This window comes from Calonectris borealis, chromosome 26 (genome assembly GCF_964195595.1).
Source record: "Calonectris borealis chromosome 26, bCalBor7.hap1.2, whole genome shotgun sequence".
NCBI classification, from domain to species: domain Eukaryota; kingdom Metazoa; phylum Chordata; class Aves; order Procellariiformes; family Procellariidae; genus Calonectris; species Calonectris borealis.
The window spans coordinates 3,776,197-3,793,944 of NC_134337.1; the positions used below are offsets into that span (position 1 = coordinate 3,776,197).

The 17,748-nt window shown below is 49.3% G+C and overlaps 2 protein-coding genes across 11 annotated transcripts in view; one reads left to right on the forward strand and one right to left on the reverse strand.

Annotated features, from left to right (window-relative positions):
• Window positions 1-73: 73 nt before the first annotated feature.
• Window positions 74-7,126, forward strand: TCP11 (t-complex 11). The gene is made up of 9 exons (XM_075173976.1): window positions 74-164; window positions 626-758; window positions 1,449-1,569; window positions 2,301-2,521; window positions 2,903-3,039; window positions 3,741-3,961; window positions 4,280-4,464; window positions 4,923-5,086; window positions 6,681-7,126. Exons 1-9 carry the CDS (start codon window positions 74-76, stop codon window positions 6,917-6,919), a joined length of 1,512 nt encoding a protein of 503 aa, XP_075030077.1. The 3' UTR covers window positions 6,920-7,126.
• Window positions 6,968-17,748, reverse strand: part of ANKS1A (ankyrin repeat and sterile alpha motif domain containing 1A) — a 110,275-nt gene continuing 99,494 nt past the window's right edge. For 4 of the 10 annotated variants that reach the window (XM_075174075.1, XM_075174070.1, XM_075174076.1 and 1 more), the window contains 6 exons: window positions 17,588-17,659; window positions 17,093-17,179; window positions 16,578-16,715; window positions 15,681-15,851; window positions 14,322-14,419; window positions 6,968-7,028 (listed from right to left, as the gene is read on the reverse strand). In XM_075174075.1, the coding sequence (XP_075030176.1) occupies window positions 6,983-7,028; window positions 14,322-14,419; window positions 15,681-15,851; window positions 16,578-16,715; window positions 17,093-17,179; window positions 17,588-17,659 (612 nt within the window). In that variant the 3' untranslated portion in view covers window positions 6,968-6,982. Of the gene's footprint in view, window positions 7,029-8,201; window positions 14,420-15,111; window positions 15,211-15,680; window positions 15,852-16,577; window positions 16,716-17,092; window positions 17,180-17,587; window positions 17,660-17,748 lie in introns of those variants that run through there. The other 6 variants (XM_075174079.1, XM_075174078.1, XR_012677306.1 and 3 more) reach the window with 5 other exon arrangements.

The following is a 17,748-nucleotide window of genomic DNA, read 5'->3' on the forward strand; positions in this document are numbered from 1 at the left end:
GCCGGCACGCGCCGCGGGGCCAACGGCGGTTCCGTGAGGGGAGAGACGCCGCCCCGGGCCCGGCCGCCCCGCCATGCCCAAGCCCCGGCCCGGCGACGAGCAGCCCCCGCGGGAGGACGGCAGGCCCCGCGGCGAGGAGCTGCCGGCCCCCGGACCGCCACCCGGTACGGGGAAGGGGGATCGGAGCGGGGAAGCGGCGAGGTGCCGGGGCCATCGTACGTGGGGGCTTCTCCCCCAGCCCTGCCGGCGATATTTAAATGGGGTTAAATATTAATATTTGAATATTTAATTCACTGCTGAATGAAGGAGTGGTGCTCTCCAGCGTGGCCGCCGCTCCCGGCCGTCACTAGGTGTCAGCCGCGCTCCGTGGGAGCCCCGCGCCCTCGTGGGACCGGCCCGCGGGGCTTCGGCCGCCGCCGGGCTCCGCTGGGCGGGTGGGGGGAGCGCTGCTGAGGGGGAAGGTCCCTTTGCAGAGCAGAAAGTGCGGGGTATCGTCTGTACACAAGTCTGCACGTTTTCACTTTGTCACTTAAAAAGCTTTAAAAAGTTTTTTTTAAAACCCTCTTCTCTCGGAAGACTATGGTTAAAGTTCCTTCTCTCATTTTTTTATTCTGCTTTTCTACAGCCAGCCAGCCACAAGCTCTCTCCATGAACGAGCTACAGGAAATAACTGATGACATTTCCAAACTGACCATTGCGCACGAAATTGTACTCAATAGTGACTTCAAACTGCAAGCGGCCAGCTTCTCCCCAAAAAGGTGTATATACATATTCTGTCACATTACGGAAAACCTGTGAGAATATGGGAAGGAAGTGGGTTTGGATCTGACTGTAGAAGTTACAGGAAAATAAGATAGCTCCTGAAATAAAAAAAATGTTGGAGCTTGTTTTATTTATTCATTGCTTCATGATTTACTAAGAAGTTCTTAAATATGATGAGCGTCAGATATGACTCACTAACACTGAAAGATTTAGAGACTTCAGCTGCGTAAGCTGTGACTCTGACAGGAACAAAGCAGACTTTTCAGTAAAGATCTCCTCTGAGGAGCCTACGTTTTAGTTAAAGATCTGTTTAAGTGACAGACATTCTCTCATTGCAAAAACAAGCGCTAGCTAGAAAATCATTCTGTTGATCTTCTCTGAGGGCTTGGAGATTTTCCTTGAAAAATGCTATGTTCTTTTTACCCCTCAGTTGAGACCGGTTAAGTGCTGCATTTTATGAACAGGGTTGAAAGGAAGGCGTTCCACTTTAGAAGAATAGGAAATTAAGGTTGAGAGAGATTTCCATGAGCAGGTGAGGTGCATTGCTGCCAGACAGCAGTAAAAACTAAGAGAAGAAAATGTCCAAAGACCTGAACCGCAATGAAAGCCAAGAGGAATGGTCCCATCAAACTGAGAGGTTGTCTGATGTTAATAGAAAACTCCTCCCCTCCTCTCTTCTTTCTTAGCCTGGAAAACCAAGTGAAGGAGACGTTGCACAAAGCCTTCTGGGACAGCCTGGAGGAACAGCTCTCTGCTAGTCCCCCAGACTACACTCGGGCAATCCAGCTGCTGCAGGAGATAAAAGAGGTGAGTTGTTCCTGAACCGGAGAAGATGGTTACCTTAGAATTAGTCTTCTCTGAATCATCACCTCACCCCTTACATACAGTATTCCTATGTGAACATGCGTCAGACGGAGGAGAAAATAGCCTCCCTTTAGTTTTTAGGCAGAAATAAATTACACAACTGCACCTTCTAAAACCTGTCTGAGAAGGAAATTCATTCTCTGGTCCCAGGTCTTTAAAACACATACTTTACCAAAAGGATGGAAAGCCTTTGTTTGAACTGTTGGCTATAGTAACGGCCATAGGCCATTCCCAGTATAGTGTCTGCCAAACAAAAACTGCAGTTCTCTATACAAAGACACCTCTTTAGGTATATGAGAGCTGTATCCACTATTTAAGTGTACAATGAAGTGAGTAAGAACGTGGTTTAGCACTAAAAGACGTATGCTTTTAGCAGGGTATGAAGTGTATAGTTTGCTTTTTCAGTCTGTGCTTTCCCATTAGGCTCCAGACAGGTAACTCCCTCTTTCATGCATGACAGTAAAGGAGGTTTTGCAAGATTTGAAACAGTAGCCAGACATCCTGAAGTGAGTCATTAGAGTCGCGCATTCCCTTAAAGCGATTGTGTACTCCAGAATTTATGTACTGAGTAGTTAGCCTAGTCTCAGTACAAGGCCAATCTCGATTCCTGTTGAGCAACTCTGGAAAACTGTTGAGTTCCTGGAACAAAAAGAGACTGCTGCTGCTTTGGGCAGGCCCTGCTATCATTGCTGCTGCCACGGCACAACCAACTGCGAAGCCAGATTGAAGAGGTGTTGGACGTGGAGTTGATTAGGCAGGAGGCTGAGCACGGGGCTCTGGATATCCACGGTCTCACCATGTACGTCCTTGGCACGATGGCAAGGCTGTGTGCGCCCGTTCGAGATGAGGAAGTGCGAGCGTTGCAAAGCCTCACAGACCCAGCTCAACTTCTCAGGTGGGTGATGCTGACTCTGCCTTGGTCTACACAGACTGGCCAAACCTTCAACCGTAAAACATTGGGTTGAGAGGAAACTGCCTTGGAATTAAGGCCCAAGGACACTTTTGTGCGTTCTGGGCTTTGACTTCCTTATTTTTTTTCAATGTAGACATATTTCTGTCGCCCAGCTGCAATTAGACAGCAGAAGAGTCTTTAGTGAAGTAAATCTGGTTTATCCAGTAATTTTTAGGGACCACTCCAATTAGACTGAACAACCTTTTGTGAGAAAATGGAATCAAGTGAGAGGATCTGAATTCCCCTTTCTCAGCATTCTAAAATGGCCCCAATTACAGCATTTACTGCAGTATTAAACCTTCAGTTCAGTGTGTCTCATCCTAGGGAGATTTTCCGGGTGTTGGGCCTGATGAAAATGGATATGCTGAATTTTACCATCCAGAGCCTCCGCACCCACTTGCAAGACCACACTGTCCAGTATGAACAGAAGAAATTCCAGGAGCTCTTGGATAAGCTGCCTAGTAAGTCAGAGGGGAAGGGAGAGGAGAACTGCTACTTCTACAGGGGCCATTAAAGCACTAAAAGGGAACTTTTAGTATTCCAAAGGTGGTGCTTTCATCATGTGCTCAGTGACAGATGAGAGAAACGCCTCTAAAAGCTGGAGGACTCCTGGGTCCCTTCCTCAACGCTCTTCACTAACATACCTTGTAGAAAAGAAGTAAGTTGGTGTGCTTCAGTTTCTACATGCATAAAACAGAGCTAATAGCTTTCTCAGGAGGAACTGTAAGTTCTCACGAGTTTAAAGTTTTTTGAGATCCTCAGAGGAATGAGCAAAATGTTGTTAGGAGGCATATTTAAAGAGGAAAGCCTGCATTTGATGAGGACATCTCTTTTGCTAGGCTGTAGAAGATTTCTCTCCCACTGCCTCTCTCCTTCATCAGACTCCATTAAAGGTGCTTCTTGGAGACTGAAATCCTCTATGAAATATAACGTTCTCCGGATACCAGTCTCAGTAGCCTAACCCTGTGCCCTGGCAACAGGACATTAATACTGATTGTTAGTGATGGGGTAAGCCATTCCCCACCGTTCCAGGAGCCAGCACGATGCCTTCGCCTTCCAAATGCACGTCCCCTTCAGCTTGCGGTATAGCGTACCTGCTTTCTGCTGACTTAGTCTGACCGGTCTGTTCTTGCAAACATCCATTTTTGTTACCCCATTGCAGATAGCCTGGATCACACAAGAGAGTGGCTGTGCAAAGCAGCAGCAGAAGTGTCCGCGTCCTCTTCGCAGCCGCCACCCCACCCTGCAGTCAGTGGCTCCCCTGCCGCACACTCGCCGGGGGCTGTCAGCAATAGCACAACTGTGCCAAGTCTCACGTCCGTGCTAAATCGAGGATACGCGAATCTGCTCTGCTGGGAGCCTGGGCAAAAAAAATACCCTGAGGTAGGAGAAGTGCTTGGACACCTTTACAGCGTTTTCAGGAAGATGTACAAAATGAACAAGTGTACTGGTTCTGCATCTTCTGTAGAAAAAACTGGCCAGACTCTCTGTCCCCTCTTCACCAAGAGTCATTGCACATGGTTTTTTCCCCTATGTGAAACAAATTGGATTTTTCACAAAACTAAACCTCCCCGCTGCCAGGCAGCTGCCTTCCACTCAGCTTCATGGGGATGTTACAGCCCTGCTCCACAGCTTGAGACGGGCTGAGGTATCACAGCTGCTGTTTCTACACCCACAGGCTGATTTGGTTTCTGTTCACAGACACTGTTTATGGATCAGGCCCGACTGCAGGAAGTACAAGCGCAGGTGAATCAGCTTACCATCATAGCTGCAGTCCTGCTAGTGACCAGTGGCATGTGTGGAAGCACCTTATGTGGCTCACCTGGGTTTGTAGCTAGGCTGAAACGGGTAACAAAGGTCCTCTTGGAAGGGCTGTCTTGTACCAGGTGGGTTACTTTGAGTTTTCTTTTCCAGAAGGAGAAGAGTGAGTGTGCAGGCACTGGTTGGTTGTGGGATGAGCAGCAGGAACCTCCCCTGGGAGTGGAAGAGGATCTGAGATCCAAATAGCAGCCAGGACTACTGCAAAGAGTGGGGGAAGCCAGCCAGCATTTTTAGCTGGGAGTTAACTCTCCAGAGCAATAGTCCCTTCTCAATTAGAGGGGAAAATTAGCAGTGCTGATCACTATGAGTCAGCTGCAGGGCAGCCTAGTGCTTGCCAAAGAGACAGGAAGGGAAGCTTAGTTCGCCGAGCTCTGGCTGAATGTTGGTTGTCCTCTGCTAGCTGGCTATGATGACACTCCACAGGCACGTGGAGGGACTTCCCTCCTTGCTCTGTGCCTGCAAGACCCCTTCCCCAGCCAACGTGAGTTGTGGCCAAGCGTGCATGTACCTTTGTATGATTTAGGTATGAAGAAGCTTTAGAAGACATCAGCAACCAAGTGCTGCAGGAAGTCAGCAGGACTCTCTCGCAGCTGGGTTGCGCTGCTTTTACCGCTGACAAATGTGCGTCCCTGAAAGGTCAGATAAAAAGCATCGCGGACAAGGGCAATGCAGTCCGGCGTGTCATCGGTGAGTCTCTGAGCTTATGTCTAACTCAACCTTGAAGCCACTTAGCACTCGTAGGCCACAACTTAGGTTTAGGATAATGACCCTGGCACGTGCAGGACAGGTCTAGGATCGGTACTAGCAAAGCAAACGCCCTGCATTGAGCAGAACCACTGCTTGAGGGTGGGAGCCGAGTTCACTCTCTGGCCCCTCCACATGGTCTGCACAGCAGAGGAGGGTCAGGGAAGCTAGGTTTAGAAACTGCCTTGATTTTCCTATTCCACCCTGAAACGCTCCCAAACAGTAATTGCTTTGAAAAATCTCTTCAGTCCTCCCATCCTTGCTAAAAGCTAAACAGGCCCAAGTGCAAGATCTGTTCCTAGGTAGCGTTGCAATCTCCAGCCTAGGATGTAGAGTGAGAGCTTAATCACCGGCTGTAGTAAAGCACCATGCTAAGGTCTTTAAATAATATTTATCCCTAGAGAGTGCACTGCTTGGTATTCAGCTAACCAGCTGCCCTATAATGCTGCTCCATCAAAATATTTATTCAAATGGTTTGGATAAGAGCTGGTTATTTTGACCTTTTATTAGTACTCTGAACGCTAACTCCGCATCAGATTGCAGTGCCACAGACAGCTAGTATGCTACAGGAAAGATTATTTCCACATGGGAGACTAGCTTTTATCTGCTATGAAAATAAGGTGAGGCTCTTCCTGCCCACTGCTTCATCTAGTTAAGTATCCTTCCCAGCCCGTGTGGACGCCACCACACTGTTTATTTGGGTTTATTCTTTCCATGTCAGAGCAGGCTATTCTGTTTTGATGTAATTCAGAAGGCTGAATTAATAGCCTAAACCAAACCTCGATAAACTACAGGCTGGGCAGTGTGTGATGGCAATGACTCACCGATCGTGTGGCATTAGAAGCTGCAGAACCAGCCAGCCTTCCCCGCTCCGTGTCTAAAAATCAAGCCCGTGTCTTGCCTGCACTCTTGGCCACTATCAACATTTTCCACGTACTCACTTCGAGTGCAAGAACATCTGAAGCAGCCGGGTAGCTGAATCTCAGCCCTGTGTTCCTCAGAGAGGCTTCTTGAATGCTTTCGATTTCAAAACGCTGCTGTGGCAGGCAAGATAAATCCCGGGCTCTGAAGTTCTACCTTCCATTACGCTTCTAAGATGCTTGACACTCCAATGCAGTACAAAAAACTCTGAGTGGGTGAAAAATCTTTACTGTTGACCTGCTCCACTTTAACATTAGGTTTGATGGATTTGACCATTCTCAAGTCCTCCAGCTCTATAGCCATCGTTAGAAGCACCGTTGAAAACAAGGCAAGTACACCTGATACTCAAGTACTCTCCTTGTGTCACACAGTTCGACCTCGGTTCCTGTGCTGGATGCTCTTTCATCTGCTTAGTATTTGGAAGAGGAATACGTTAATCCACTCTGTCCCTGAGTCGGTCTAGAGCGTTACTTGTCCATAACATCCTGCACAATGCGGCTGTCCTCAGATCTGCTCTTGACTGCGTGAGGAAGTCTTTGTCTCAAAACTAACTTTCTGTGCAAAGGTTAATTCTTTTCTTTTTTTTTTTTTGTTTTCATACTTTTGCTCCCTGCAGAGCAGCGGATTCATTCCTTCCTCTGCCTTTTCATTTCCCCTGATGGACAGAATTCTCAAAAAGATTTCCCAAAGGGCCTTGATCCCATTCAGGAAGAACTGCTGGAAGTTGGGCGCAGGTTTGGCAGCGTGATCCAGCACAACAGGCAAGTGTTTGGACCTTACTACTCAGGAATTCTCAAGACACTGCTTCTCCCAGACGCAGAACCAGACTCAGACGCAGGGATGGATTCTTTCTGATCATCTTCACCACGTACCGGGCAGGGGTGGAACGCATTCTCCAACAGTTTCACAAATCATGCTTCAGCTTGTAAAAATCAATCGGACAAACCCACCGGGGCCAGCGTTGCTACGGGGAAGTGACTCTTGGCATGTCAGTATCTGAATAAACCTCTCAACTACAAAAGATAGTGGCTTTTTTTCCCCCAAAAAAACCTGCCGCTATTTGGGATGTGGAGCTCATAAAATTGCAGTGCAGCTTAGGCTTTTTTTAATTCAAGGTGTTAATTCTGCCTGTAACCTACTTTGCTGAAATGGTAGTCACAGCCCAGGGACGCTGTTTGCATTTGATAAAGCCACATGGTATTTAAAATCATTAAAACTGCTCAATATATTTCAGTGTTAGCTTGAAAACCTGACTTACTGAATTATTAGAAATGGAACATATGGTATAAATTTAGCAATCCCTGGTGTATTTAGTATTTTACATCAGGCAGATCTTACTTGACGTGAAAATCTGAACTTTAACCTGTATTTAAATGTCTGGATTTCTTGCTCTAATTTTACATAATGAAAATGTCCTACTTCTTGGCAAGCCAAAAATCTTTGCTGGGTAAATACTACGCACAATGGCTGCCCAAGCTGTTACAGTTGTTACATGAACCACTTGCTGCCGTGCTGCAGAAAAGTGATTTTAGCATTTATCATGAGTAAATAAGGGTCCTGACAGTCCCCAATGGAACAATCCTTGCGGATGTACATTAGTGGGGGTAAAAATGAGCTTTTCTCACCATCACGTGGAGAACACACACAAAGCGGTTGGAGACCATTGTGCTATAGGTAGGTCTATCTTTAATAGAACATGTGGATGTGTTTTTATGCATAAATTAGTTTGTCTCAAAATAATAATATTTGATATTTGGGGTCATTATGACCAACTGCAAAAAGAGGGGCTTCAGCCAAAGCGACTACTCGGCAGCCAGCACTCCCCGTCCTGCGCGCCACGGGACAGCGCAAAGCCCCGGTTCTGCTGCCACAGCGTCCCGTGCTCTGCTTCCACACCGCAGCACATCACCTCCGCACAACGCTCTGCCGCTTTCTTGTTCCTCGGATTCACAAAGCGGGGAAGTGCAGGTACGGTGCTGGACTGAGCTAATTAAACACCGCATAGCTGCCTGCCCTCACCCCTCTTCTCTTGCCTTCACAGGTCAGGTCTGTGAGACGAGGAGAGGACAGCACTGCTTTAACACGGACCACCAGGAGACTTCGTGTAACACTGAGGTCACAGTGACAACGGGGCGAATGTGTGTCTAAGTTTGTTTATTAATTCAGTCTGTTCTAAGTTGTACAATTATGAAAACAACAAAACGACTGCTGGAAGCCCAGGAATATTTACAATCTCGCCTTGTTGTAGTGAGGTCAGTCTATGTTGTTGCACAGATTGGTTATGTTTGGTACCACAAGATGTTTAAAATTCAGACAAATTTGAACAGATTAACAATTGTATATACAGGAAATAAAAGGAAATTCAAGTATCAAAATACAGACAGATTAAATAACATTTGTATTACAAATCAGTCCCACTGCCATACATCACAATTAGCAAAAATGTCTACATTGCAAACTGAACTCGACTGTTCTCTGCCCTGTTAGGGAATCTCAGGTTATTCTTCCACGGGTGAGAAAAATGTTTGAGCTAGATCGACTTTGCAAGAGCAGCACAGTTACTTCCTTTTGGAAAAAAAAAAATGCAGTAAGAAACGCCAATATGAGACCTAAAAGGGAGATCTTTTGCAACAAGACAGCGTTGCAAACACCATGCTTGCTCTAAAATAAAGATCTGATTGCATGGGAATGATGCGAGCAGAAGAAAGCCAGGGGAAATTCTGCTGCTAGAAACTTCTGAAGTGGGGCGGAAGGAGCGTTAAAGCAATTGACTCCAGCCACACACAGAACTGGACGTGTTCGGAGGGACTATTTGGCATCTGGTCTGCGTCTCAGCAGCCTCGTGAAGGTACAAACTTTTCACCAGAGGTACGTCCTGCAAGGTGCCAAATCTCCCTGGGAGGGGGGCAGGCACGTACCCCGCAAAAGTTGCATAATTTCTTCTAAAAAGAATCCCAAAGCAAGTTCAAAGACAGCTGAACGGCTAAGAATAGCTTTTCTTTTTGGTAAATACAAAATTAAAAAGGATAAAGCAGCTTCAATTTGAAAAAAAAAAAATCATCCCCTCCTATATAAAAAAGACACCAACTCTGCGTCTTAGTTTACCTATCTTGAGTCCTCAGCCTGGACTCATGCCATGCGCAAACCAAAGTCTGTAAAATACGATCTGTCCTTAAAAAGGGGAACAAGGCCCAGGGCAGCACCACCTCTTCCCAGGCAGGTAATACCACAGATGCGTTTTGATTCAAAGTCATATTCAGCACCAGAAATTTAGGGCACTTTCCTCCAGATACCACGCAACCCTGTAGGGAGGAAGAGCCAGAATACTGCGCAACGGATGGGTTAACGGATTACTGGGAGTCAGTGACTGGCATGGTCCAGGATGAGTCTCCAGCATGCGAGTACCTTGAGAAAACCCATCGAAATAAAAGGGGAGATGCACTGCCAAAACAACTGCTTTGTCTACGAAGTGAGAAAGAGAGTATCTGGCTAAAGAACTGCTGGATCACTGAAGACAACCATAGGATTACACGCAGGACTGGAAAGGACCACCAGGGTCGCCAAGCCCAGTCCCCTGACGAGTGGAGTCTTCATCACCACGTCACCTCCAAGCCAACCTTCAAAAAGCTCATGCATCAAAAAAAGAAAGGTGTCCCTCCTCCCAAGCAGAGGTTCAATTTGCAATCTCTCCAAAAAGACTTGTTGCCAACACACCAAATATTTACACTTACACCAGTATGAATTGCAACATATGCATAACAAGGAATGTTAGGTTTCCTAAATTCATCAACTTAAAAAAAAACAAAACAAAACAAAAAACTCCACTTCCCCCTCCTAATCATTTACAGGTCTATGCCCTTGGGATTACGGTTCACTTCTCTCCCAGCCTCACTGGCTAGAGAGACTAAATGAAATCCTGACATACAGCAGCAACTGGAGTTAAACAGAAATTATTTGGGCATATCATTCTAGTAAAGCAGCAGGGTACCACATCCCCAACCATTACAATGCCTGTCGAGATTATAACAAATGTGCTGCGCTACATTTTTGTGTCTGAAGAATTAAAATCACAACCATTTTAACATCTCTCCCTTGAGGAGACCGGTACTGTGAAAACACATCAGTCACAGCCAAAACTACTGTTAAATATTCTGGTAATTCGAAAGAAAAGTAAGCACACAGCACCTTCGAGATGGTATTTGGGGATACCGGACTTAGACGGGGGCCAAGCCGTCCTCAGGTTGATATGATTTATCCTCGGGCAGGGACTGTTTCAGTGTAATGCCCAAAATTTAACTCCTTATTTGTTCATCTTCTGAAACTGTTGCACTAATTAAATAATGAGCTAGTATCAAAAAAGTGCTAAATCACAATTGAATATACTTAAAAAAAAACCCCAACCCTTCAGGGCAGAACTGCATTTAAAAAACAAGACAGGTGCACAAGAGGCTGGAGAAGGGAGTCGTCTCCAGGTATTCAGTGCGTAAATGGGAAGAAATTGTGTCCTTGCCATAGAAATGTCAAGTATTGCAATGCAACAGTTCTCTGTAGGGGAAGCAAGCTTTGTACCATCGGTAATACTTGGCCACAACCACTCTGGGGTGAAAGATCCTTTGCAAACTCTTAAGTTACTTCCATTTGCTATAAAAGCGTGGAGTAGCTTTGAAAACAAAGGATGCAGACTTACCCTGCAAGGCTTCTCACACTGGAGGAAGTTATTTCCAAGAATTTGGCATTCTCTACTGTTCACCCAGAATCAAAGCAAATGTAAGTACCGTTAGAGAGGCGCACACCACTCCCACTGCTAAGACTTTCTATTGTACTCCTTGCCGGACTGCGTGGATTCTCAGTAAATAAGGATTTCCCCCCCCCCGCCCCCCAAAAAACTGCAGTGCTACATTTAAACCGCGAACTGGATTTGCTCTGTATCATTTCGCATGTTAAAAAAGAAACAGGTCGAAAGACGTTTGTCTCCAACTAGAAAAGGTGACATCGCTCTCGGCCTCGGAAGTCTCAACTTTCCTTTGCTAGAAATGGAGAGAGCTGCTTTCCTCAGCTGGTGGCTGGGATCCCTTTCCCCCCTCTGCTTTGGGAGCCCTCACTGAGCAGCCATGCACCCACTCCGAGGCAGACACCAGTGCCAGATGGAGATGATCTTCGTGTCAGCAGGCCACTGCTTCTTAGGTCTCTGCCCCGTTACTACATTTCCGTGGTAGGAGACAGCTGCCCGGAGATCAGCTTTTCAGAGGCAAAGAGAAAGGAAGATAATGGAATGAATGATTTCCGAGTCATACAAAAACAAGTGCTGGGAAAGACGAGGCATACGGCCAGGAGATGAGACGCAACCGTGAGGGTTATGGACACAGCGGAAGCTTTGCAGTTCAGGCAGGGCTGCCTGTGATCCCAGCTGGGTTTGGACGGTCACCTTAGAAAGGCACATGCTCTAGTGACCCGGTTTTAGGCGGTGCTGAGGAACCTGCCCTTCCCAGCTGAAAGCAGGGGGAGATGCAAGAGCTCAGACCCTCTAAAGTCAGGCGTGGGCAACTACACAGTAAATGCTACCATTGCTAGCATTAATTCAGTTTCTCTTTGAAGGATATAGAAACTCTCAGGGCACTCTTACAGCTTGGAAAGATGCTGATCAAACCCAAACCCAACCTCTCGGAGCACCTCAGACACAGCAATGTTCTGCTGTCCACAACGCTTCGGCGGGCAGGACGGGCAACTGCAGTGCAACCTCTGCTTCGGGGGTCTTTAGGCAGAGGAGCGCTGGCTCTATGTTAAGGGGCTCCATGGCATATGAAATATATGCACTAGATTGAGCTTTCCTTTTTTCTTTTTTTTTTTTGCTTTAAGACAATCCTCTTAATCCTCTTCACTTGGGTTCTTACTAGCCTGGCCCTTATTTTGAAGTCAGTTTGCCGCTCAGTGCCATTAAGCCACAAAGGACTTGGGAGATCAAACCCATTCCTGAGAAAGAGCTAAATAAAGATTTTGAAACATCAGATTTCACCGCAAGTCTGGGGAAACAGAAGCTGTCAGGCAACAGCTCTAAAGCCCTGGCAAAACTCAGACAAGCTTGTTCTAGCCCCTAAATACCAGGTGTGTAAATAACCCAGGGCTGCTCTGACCGCTCCCCGCTGATGCCAACTGGTGATTGCGAAGGGAGATTTGGGGTAAATTCTAAAAGCTATTTTGGAAATGGAACATCCTCTTCCCCATTTATGTCTAAGGTGTCTACGTCCACCCAGACACCTCATGCAGAGGTGAGCAGGTAGCTGCCGTCCGCCTCTCTTCACAGCTCTAACACAGACCCACTGTCACCGCCGGCTCTCCAAAACTGGATTTTGCCAAGATGCGAAACCCACGGCGAGTTCCGACACTCGCATCAAGGCGCGCATCAGCGAGCTCTGTGCAGCCCAGCCCTTCTCCCGCTGCCCCATCTCCTCAGCCCTCTCCCCGGGAAAGGTGCGACAGCCGCTGCCTGCGAGGAGCTGGTCGGGGTCCAAGACGCAGCTCTGCTACGAGGCCGTCTGTGCGAGTTAAGCACTTCGTCTGTCAGGAGAGCGCCGGGGGTTTGCTGCCACGGTGTGGAAGTCGCAGGGCCTTTCACTGAAGGGTCTTAAAACTTCTCTGCAAACGGAGTGAGCCTTACACCCCCGAGAGGTAGGTAAGTACATCCCCATCCTGTACACAGGGAAACTGAGGTAAAGAGAGGTGAAGTTGCTTGGACGAACAGCAAGTCAGGGAGAAGCAGCACCAGGGCAGGAGTCCTGCCTCCCAGCGCTGTTATTCATCAGATCATCCTCCTGCTCCTCCTCAGTTTCATCTCAGTGAGCTTTGCAAATGCAAGCGAAGGAACCAGAGGTAGGACCATGGGCGGCTCGCTGGGGCTTTCATGGGGTCGTGAACCGCTGTGTGGCATTCCCAGACCTGTCCCAGCTCTGCCTGACCTGTGCCTAGTGCCCTGCGGTCTCATGCAAATGATTCCCAGTCACACTCTGGAATTAAAAGCTGCTTCTACTGATACACACAGAAATGGGGATGTTTTCCCAGAGGAAAAACACGCGCACTTGAGAAACAGCCAGAAAAGGCAGAGGTGCCCACTGACGCAGGGCCATCTCTAAGTGAAATCCTCGCTCTCAAGGATGGAAGGTGACAGATGTTTCAAGATCCCTACAGCCCTCATCGTGCAATGGTTTGTAGACTGAAAACAAGCTTTGGGATCGGCAGCAGACTGATTTCAATCATGTTTCTCCCTTCAGCTAAAAAAGTACAACTGCAGTAAGCCTGAACACAGCAGAGCTCCGACTGCTTTACCAGACCTCTAACAGTATCCAGCCCCTCTCAAACACTCTTCCTTCCCAACACGGGGCTAACAACATGTGCCTTTAAAAGCTTAACCTCTTCACAATCTGCCAAGTGAGAACTACGCCCATAGCTCACAAGAAGTTTGGTGAGTGTAAACAGAAGGACTATGGGAGGGAAAAAAATCCTACACGGGACTGAAATGCATGCAACCAAAACCACACCTCATCTCCGAGAGGGACAAAGCTCACAGTGGGAATGTCACACCCGGCCCAAACCAGCGCTCCCGTCAGAGCAGGTTTTCTGCGCCAGGCTTCGAGGGGAGAGATTGCGGGCAAGGGTCCCCGTGAGGAAATCTAGTGAACGTGTGTTATTTGCAGACAGCATCACAGTGGTTAGTGTCGATTCGAATGGCAGGTAAGAAGAGGGGTGAGTTCACTGGAACAGTACGCAGCCGTGGCTCAGTCGGGAAGAAGAGGATCTAGGAGGAGGGAGTGCGTGCACCGCAGAGACAAGAGGTCTCCATCAGTCCAAGGATAAGAAGGTGAAATAGAAAAAAAGGCCTGGGGAGTGTCACGTTGCCCCAGGGATTCACAGTGCCAGAGCGAGGGGAAAGACGTGAAAACAGCAGGCGGCTTCCTGGATCCACATCTCCGATTCCCCCAGCCTGCATCCCTCTGCACCTCCCACCTCACAGATATCTAACAGCGTGTTACCCTTGTTTCCGAGTAAGGAGAATTCACAGTGTTCAGTAGTGATCAGGTACAAAAGCCGTTTAAGTCTACAGTCTCCTAAGTGCTGCTGCCTTTGACGTAGTGCCTACGCGGGGCTCAGTGCGAGCAGCTGGAGGAAGAGGGAGTTTAGAACAGCAGACAGATCAGATCGCAAAGGCACGGTTAGACTAGGTGGACACGGGGTGTGTTTGCTTTAGAAGATAGTGGTCTCATACTTAGTGCTGAGGGTCCGCTTGGAGTCCTGTTTGGGGTCCACGACCCAGGAGACACTGGCATGAGACTGGGAGTCTTGGTCCACTTCAGGAGGCTCCAGCTAGGAAATAAGGAAAGAAAGAGCATGTTAGGTCACCCGTGCTTCTGGGACAGAACGAGTGGGGATTCAAAGCACAGAGAGGCTGCTGCTCTGCCTAATGCCCATCCCAAAAACGTGCACATGTGCGGGGAAGCAGCTCTCACTGGGGAGGCATTCGAGTCCTTCACAGCTAAAACGTGTCTAGCCACGTCCGTCTCAACCCAGGACCCTGAGATGACTTCCTGAGTTAGGCCTGCAAGCCCCTATTACCATTAGTGACAGCTTCACTTCATCTCACAAATTCAGGGCTATAAAGATGGCACTACAAAAAAAAAGAAGCAAAGGGAGAGAGAGGGAGACAGCTCCTGGCAGGTGAGCTCCCACATGATTTACTCTCCTGACCAAGCAAGGCTCTTTCATCTTGTCCTCCTAAATCAGGATCCTACAGGAAGGTTAACAACTCCAGAAAGAGCAACGCAGTTAGTTGAGAGCTGCCACTCTACATCAGCGGGGACAGATATGAGCGGTTTCTCCCTGGGATTCATCTGAGCCCATGGCACGGCCCTGGAACGAGCAGGGAGGGAAGACAGCAGCGAGGCAGGACACGGGACCACAGCAGGAGACGTGGGAAGCGGGGAGGCAGGCGGGCCAGAGGCAGCTGGGGCAGCCCGGGTCGGTTCGCAATGGAAGATGGCAGGAAGAAGGGTAAAGACCTTAGCTCCGGGACTAACAGACTGCAGCGGCAGGTAGGAGGGGCGGTGTGTTGTACAGGTGTGACAGTAACAACAGCGAGTGTCGGGAGGGAGCGGCACCTGAGCGGGGGGAGCAAGCAGAACACAGACAAAAGGAGACATTAAAAGGAAGGCAATGGCTTATGCAGCAGTCCCTGCTCCTCAGCAGCTCCAGTCTTAGCTGGTTTTGGCTACAGGGGCACTCCCGTGCTGCAAACCGCAGGTTACCTGCTGATCTTACTGTGGCTCTGCAGGGTTTGCGCATGGAAGCTGTGCTGGACCCAGCAGGGCACTTAACCCCCATCCCACCCGGGCTATTTCCACCTCTGCTTGCCCTCACCCTACCAGGGGAAGCCCTAACACCGCAGCAGCGCTGCCAGCAGAGCCACGGACACTGCAATATCAGCGGCGCCTGAAGCTACAGGCATCGTGTCCGCATCTGCGCTCCCCCCAGCACGAAAGGGGAGGTTTAAGCATGTGGTGCCCAGGAGAAATCCCAGCTTGGACCACGCAGATCGCACCCGGCAGCCTGCCAGCCCGCACATACGTACTGCGGATTTCCTCATGCCGGCTCGCGGTTTAGGCACCGGTTTGGAAGATTTTGTTTCGATCATTTCTCCTGCTGCAGCACCCAGAGGCTTCGCTCTCTGGGCTTGGAGAGCCAGCTGGTAGGCGACCTCGAACGCTTGCCCCAACGTGAGGATGATCTCGTACGTCAGGTTCTTCGGAGAGACCACAGAAAACACAAAGCCGTTAGGTGCACACCTCGCCCTGCGCAGAGTCCATGCGCTCAGCAGCTTGCTCTGGAGACGCAGACCTCGGCAGAGCCCATCGCCTTTCCGTTAGCAGGTCGCATCCTGCTGTATCCCTGGCAAAGCCGCTCTGCACACATGGGGCAGCGCTGAGCTCCTGCCCCGCGGGGGAGCTGGCACCAAGCCACCTCCACGCTCGCACGGCCCCGGCCGGTGGGACCACCTGCGAGCTGCTACAGCCCCGTAAGCATCGCAGTTTAGCAGCGTTTTGCATTGTAAAGCCCAAACGTCTTGTACAGCCGATTCTGCCCAAGAATAAAAGCAAGTTATGCTTCCACACTCTCAGCGAATTAAAAGGCTGTTAAATCAGCCTATTACGCTCAACATAATTGAGAGCGTATTAGGGTTTTGTTCACAGCATATTCCCCAGGAGGGAAAAACTCCTGCCCTGCTTTATTCAGCACTGGAGACTGCGGTAATAAAGCCAGACAAATATTATCTTTGTCAACAGAGCTCCAAAGTAAAAGCATTTTGAGCCAGGACCCTGAAAGGAATATTTTAGGGTACAAACAGGTAAAAAAGCCCTAGAACGGACCAGATCCTGTTCTATGACTCGCCGATAAAGCTGAGTGATGAAATAAGTGGATTGCAAAGGACTGCAGCGCTCTGGGAGATGAGATGCGATAACCCACTCACCACATCCACAGTGCTGAAGACGTGGCAGTAGTGGTGGCTGGTCTGCAGGTCCTTGGTGATGTAGGCGAACGTGCAGAGATCCTCGGGGTCCTGAGCAGCGCAGGAGATGTTCCGGATCTCGTGCTCAGCAATGACATTCTGCCGGGGTCAACCACAAGCACCCGTCACCCTTCTCGGGATGGCAAATACGCCCCCGGCAAACGGTGGTTGTGGCAAGCGTGGACTGGGGGCCAGGAGCAAAACAGGTACCGGCGGCAGGGGGTGTTCTCCCAGCCAGACCAGTCCTAGCTCCCTCCCATGGTAGGAATAAATGGCAACATGGTCCACAAGCAGCCAGTTTGCCAAGCCTTCGGCATTCAGATAACCATCACCACCTTGGTGCTCTCCTGCAATCCTCAGAAGCTGGGCTCCTCAGGATCAGCCGTGGCTTCTGGAGCCACCAGGTATGACCTGCAGCCCCCAGGCAGGTGGGACTTGTCCCTCCAGACATCAGCTTCAAGGCATTTGAAGCTCACCTTGTTAGAGGCATCGATGAACTTCACCCCCTTGTACGTGATGGACAGTATTATGGTCGGGATCTTCTTCATATGCTCTGTGGATTTCTTCAGAAACAAGAACATTCAAGTGACCGGTTGTGAATAAACGCTCCCTTCCTCACCACCTCCCCAGCGGCACACAAAGGCAGGCCTTGGGGGTCCTGGACCAGGAGGAGCAAAGCCTGCTCTTGGTGGAAGCAGAGGGGAAGGGACGGGGATCTGAAGCGAACCCAGCACCTCCTTCTCCAGCCCGTTCTCCCACTGCACAGACCTCCCAACCACGGGTAAAAGCTGGGGAGGGGCAGTTCCCCAGCCACAGCGGCACAGCCTGGGACGTGCCCTGGGCCCCTGCTCTGCACACGGGCAGCCTGCAGGGTTTGGGGAACCATGGCGTCACCGAGATCCCCCCATTTCCCTCTCCACATCATCCACCACAGGCTGTGAGCGAATCCCCCGTCCCCGTGGCCTCCGTACCCTCATCTTGGCACAGGCGTCCTGCGTAGACTCTGTCCCTCGGAGGTCTTTGATCAACATGGAGCCCAAGTACTGTTTGGAAGAGGGAGAGATGTTAAAGGCTTCAGGCAGGAAACCCTGCCAAACCCAAGGCAATGCCACGGCCCCCCGAGCGGCCAGCA